Genomic DNA, 4761 nt, shown 5'->3' on the forward strand with positions numbered 1-4761 from the left:
ATATATATATATATGATTACAGTTGTTTCAAGACAAGCTGCCACGGTTGCTGTATCGCGTGAGTTCGTGAATCGATTCTGAAATCACACTTCAGAATCGGTGTAGTAACAAGGAAGGACATGATTTCTCTTTTAGCTAATAAGCACATTGTGGTGATCATTAAGGACGCGGAAAAGAAGGAAAAAACACAAACTTGGAAGAGTTGGCCGAATTTGTACAAAATGAAATGCTCTGTCATGGACAGATGCGAGTTTATTGATGGTTCCACCCTCGTGTAATAAAGAGCATGTATGTTGTATCGCAAGACGGCTGATCAACTTGTTTCACAAACTCGTGTACACAAAGCATTTTGTAAAGTATAAGCTGTATGTAAAGTAGAGCAGCCGTGACAGATTGTCTTGAAATAACAACTGTAATCTGCACATTTCGACTTTATTCAAAAATGATCAATAATATATATGTTTTCTTAATGTGGCCCTAATACTCCTCCGCACGAAGGGAGCTCTTGTTTTCTCTGCTGGATCATGGTGCATTATTTTATCTGAACACTGGGTGGCGGTGGAGAGTCGTCTTGAACTTTTCGCTTGCTTGTAAATGACGGTCAGAGCTTGGACAGACTCGCTCGGTTCCGCCGGTGACAAAAGCGCAACCTGACAGGAACATTTGATTAATTAACATAATTATGAAATGATTAACTGCACGCGCCTTCCGGGGTTTGATGAAGGAGCGCGCTCTGATGGTCGAACCTTGAGCTCGCCAAACACTTCGACTCCACCTTCCGGTCGAGAGGCGGAGGGTGGAGAGGGGTGGGGTGCAGTAGCGGTTTTAGATACGGGCGACACGGGTGGTTGCCCGGGGGCGGCATCGTGGTGGGGGGCGACATTACGGGTATCGGTAAAAAAAAAATTTAAAAAAATTGCTCGTACTCATGCTGCCCCGACGTCAGCCAGCGCATATTGGGAATGGCATAGGCACCGATCGGTTTTCTATCGCCCATTTGCTGGGAGTAAGGGCGCCCTCCGTTTGCGAGGTGCGCCTGCTGCTTGCGGCGCAGAGAGGAGAGGGCGGGGCGGCGGGGGATTCTCTGGCTGGCTGGAGCAGCATCTAATAACCAACTCGCAAAATAAAACAAAATAAAAACAAACCAACAAACACGAAAACACCAGACATTATAATACAGACTTATAATTTGCACTGATGTTTTTTCGAAATTCTATACACGAAAAGTGAGCGCGAGAGCCCTCGGTGCACCTGCTTGCTGCTGAAGTCAAAGTAAACTTTGTCATCTCCGCTACAGTCCAGTATATAGAGAGACGAGACAACGAGGCTCCAGTTACAGCAGTGCAAGTAAACAAACAATATATATAAGAAGAGTAAGAAAATAAATATACACTTTAGGACTAGGGATAAAGGGATCAATAACAATTTAAAATTTACAGTTTGATGATTTAAAGTCTCACACACAACCCGTCGAAAGGGGAGGAGGGGGCGGCTGCTTCCAAATAGAGCGCATTTCATTCATAATGATGTAAATCCAAGCCCATTATGTATTCATGATTTGAATCCTGGGTTGTGTGAAATCTCAGAAATGCACCCTAGACAAAGTGAATCTGTGAACTAAGGTGTAGGTGTGTTAGATCATGTTGTGGTGATCCTTGGGTTGAGGGATGGGTGTTCATACTGCAGTGCAAAATTAAAACCAATGGAAGATGGACAAGAAAAGTTCAAAGCCATCAGGTCCTCAGTTTAGAAAAAAGAGAAAAGAAGAGGAGGAGAAACGAGCAAAAGATACAGGTAAGCAGATGTGTCATTGGATAATGGCAGGTCATCCTGAAACAATCAGAATACTTTATTAATCCCTAAGGAAATTATGTGCATTACAGTTGCTCCAAGAAGAAATGGTAAAAATAGTAACAGTAACAGACTAAACTCCAAACAATACATTATGTTACAGATTTTAATATTAATTAGTCATTGTCAATTGTTGATTTGTCCTGTTCTCATTGTATGACGAATTATGATGGCTGTTTGGTAGCGTTTGCATACTATGCATACTCTCTCTCTTCATATATGTGTGTGTGTGTGTGTGTGTGTGTGTGTGTGTGTGTGTGTGTACAACAGCTTTATGTTAATGTACAGAGAGTGTTCGCCCAGGGCGCCAAACAGGCTAGGACCGCCACTGGTGGGGTGAGTGGTCCTGTCGTGCTAAGGAGAGCGGAGATGCGGGATGATGATGCACCTTGGAGAAAGGAGCGAGCGAGGGGAGGTGATAGAGACAGATGAGTTTGTGGCACTCTTGAGATGCAGCCGTTTGGATCTAGCTTAAGAAAAAAAGACTTAAGAAAAAAAGTGTACACCTGCATCTAGTTCATCCCGAAGTGTCTGTGAGCTGCTGGCTGGCATTATGAGTGAAGAAAATGAAAGCTTTTATTTGAACAAGTCAGTGACCGAGATGGAGCTCTTCCAAAACCTCGTGGACATAGACGTGACCGCAGACCGGACCCCGCTTCTGAGATTCTTCATTTGTCTGGTGTATTCGGTCGTTTGCGCTGCGGGTCTGGTCGGCAACCTGCTGGTCCTCTTCTTTATCAGGGTCAAACAAGAAAGGAAGAAGTCCAGAGTGAACTTTTTCGTGTTCAATTTGGCCGTTACGGACCTGCAGTTTGTTCTCACCCTGCCTTTCTGGGCCGTGGACACCGCGCTGGACTTCAGCTGGCCGTTTGGATATGCAATGTGCAAAATCATCCTGTCCGTCACCGTGATGAACATGTACGCCAGCGTGTTTTTCCTCACCGCCATGAGCGTGACCCGCTACTGGTCGGTCGCTTCTGCCCTGAAGAACAGAACCGCGCGGAGATCGTGCTCCGCCAAATGGGTCTGCGCAATTATTTGGACACTGGCGACTCTGGCGACTGCGCCCACGTCGATTTTCTCAACAGTCACCAGCGTAACTGGAGAAAAACTGTGTCTGCTGAGGTTTCCAGGTGGACAGTACTGGTTAGCACTCTACCACATACAGAAAATCGTCGTAGGCTTTGTTTTGCCCATGTCAATCGTGTCCATCAGCTACATCATGCTGCTGCGCTTCATCCGCAAACGGAGTATGAAAACCAGCAACCCCAAACGCAGATCCCAAGTTACAAAATCTATCACCATCGTCGTGCTGTGCTTCTTTCTTTGCTGGATGCCAAATCATGCCATGACCTTGTGGAGCGTACTGGTCAAACTGAACGCTGCAAACTGGGATAATGCGTACTACACGGTTCATACGTATGTGTTCCCACTGACAGTGTGTCTGGCGCATACCAACAGCTGCCTCAACCCAATCATTTACTGCCTAATGAGAAAGGAGTTTAGGACCAAACTGAGAGGTCTGATACACAGAGGATAGTGGGTGTTTTGTCGAGTCCTGCCGATGATTTTACGCAGGGCGAAAGGTGTTGGCAGACAATGACGCGCTTAATGCGCACGCAGAAAACGAGCCAAAACAACCAGAATAAGCAATCAGGCCGAGCAACATCGTGTCAAGACTCAGAAACTTTTAATTTTGATGAGTGTTTCTTGATTTTAAAGTCTACTACTCCATCTACTTTTTTAAAGCGTAATGTGGCTGAATCGTTTAGCTTGTAGGGCTGGGCTCTATAGAATCACCTATTTTGTGTAAAAACTAGTCCAAATATGAACATTATGGCACAACAGCTGTTCACCAAAATGATCTATGATGTTTGTGAGTGTCTCTAGTTCAAAGTCCGCACGTAATTGCGCATGACAATATGCTTAGGTGTGCTGGTGGTGTTGAGTGGCTAAACGCCTTTTACATCCTTCGGTGAATGTCTTGGCAAATACTGTTAACAGCGTACACACAACCGCACTTAAAGTCTTCACCGGCTTGAAGCAAAGAGGTGAAAGTTGCAGGTCACGTGTTTCATTTTCTTTTTTTAGACATCAATCATTTACAGGTGCAAAGAGACACAAAAGACAAACTGAAATATGATTGTTGGAAATACCGAGAAAAATGTATGTACTCTTTGTGTGTGTGATAATAAAACTGTTCTTCAGTTGTCACGTGGGTCAGTTATCCTCACAACTAATGAAACGAGTGATCTGATTAGCAGGTGTTTACCGGTTTGACTCATGAGCAGCTGATGTGACGGTGAACAGAACATGGAAGCTGGTGATCTCAAATGAAGCGACTTTGTAATGGCTTTGCGTCCTCACTTACTCATCAGATGAAAAGAAGAGCCTCTCAATGAGCAGGTGTCAGGTAAATACAAGTTACACATTCATATCAGAGATTATGGTCTATTTTTGGATGAGCACTGGACAGCTGCTGACTGAATTGAACTAAATGTAAAATGTCGAATTAAAAAGAGGGAGACAAGTTTTTCTTTAATTTACTAATGCGTGTATACTTTTTTTTAATAATAATAATGGATTGGATTTATATAGCGCTTTTCAGGGCACCCAAAGTGCTTTACAATGCCACTATTCATTCACTCTCACATTCACACACTGGTGGAGGCAGCTACAGTTGTAGCCACAGCTGCCCTGGGGAAGACTGACAGAAGCGAGGCTGTCATATCACGCCATCGGCGCCTCTGGCCATCACCAGTAGGCGGTAGGGTAAAGTGTCTTGCCCAAGGACACAACGACCAGGACGGAGAGCCCGGGGATCGAACCGGCGACCTTCCGGTTACAGATACGCTTCCCAACCCCCTGAGCCACGGTCGCTAAGTAGCTAAGCTTTCCTAGATATTTCTG

At 44.8% G+C, this 4761-nt stretch overlaps 1 protein-coding gene across 1 annotated transcript; it reads left to right on the forward strand.

Moving 5' to 3' along the window:
- The first annotated feature begins 2058 nt into the window (after positions 1-2058).
- Positions 2059-4317, forward strand: rxfp3.3a1 (relaxin family peptide receptor 3.3a1). Its single transcript, XM_085458666.1, has one exon. It carries the CDS (start codon positions 2405-2407, stop codon positions 3389-3391), a length of 987 nt encoding a protein of 328 aa, XP_085314792.1. The 5' UTR covers positions 2059-2404; the 3' UTR covers positions 3392-4317.
- The last annotated feature ends 444 nt before the right edge of the window (positions 4318-4761 follow it).

This window comes from Copadichromis virginalis, linkage group LG1, assembly GCF_057382275.1.
Source record: "Copadichromis virginalis isolate Kocher_CV1m ecotype Utaka linkage group LG1, C_Virginalis_male_GT1.1, whole genome shotgun sequence".
Classification (NCBI taxonomy): Eukaryota; Metazoa; Chordata; class Actinopteri; order Cichliformes; family Cichlidae; genus Copadichromis; species Copadichromis virginalis.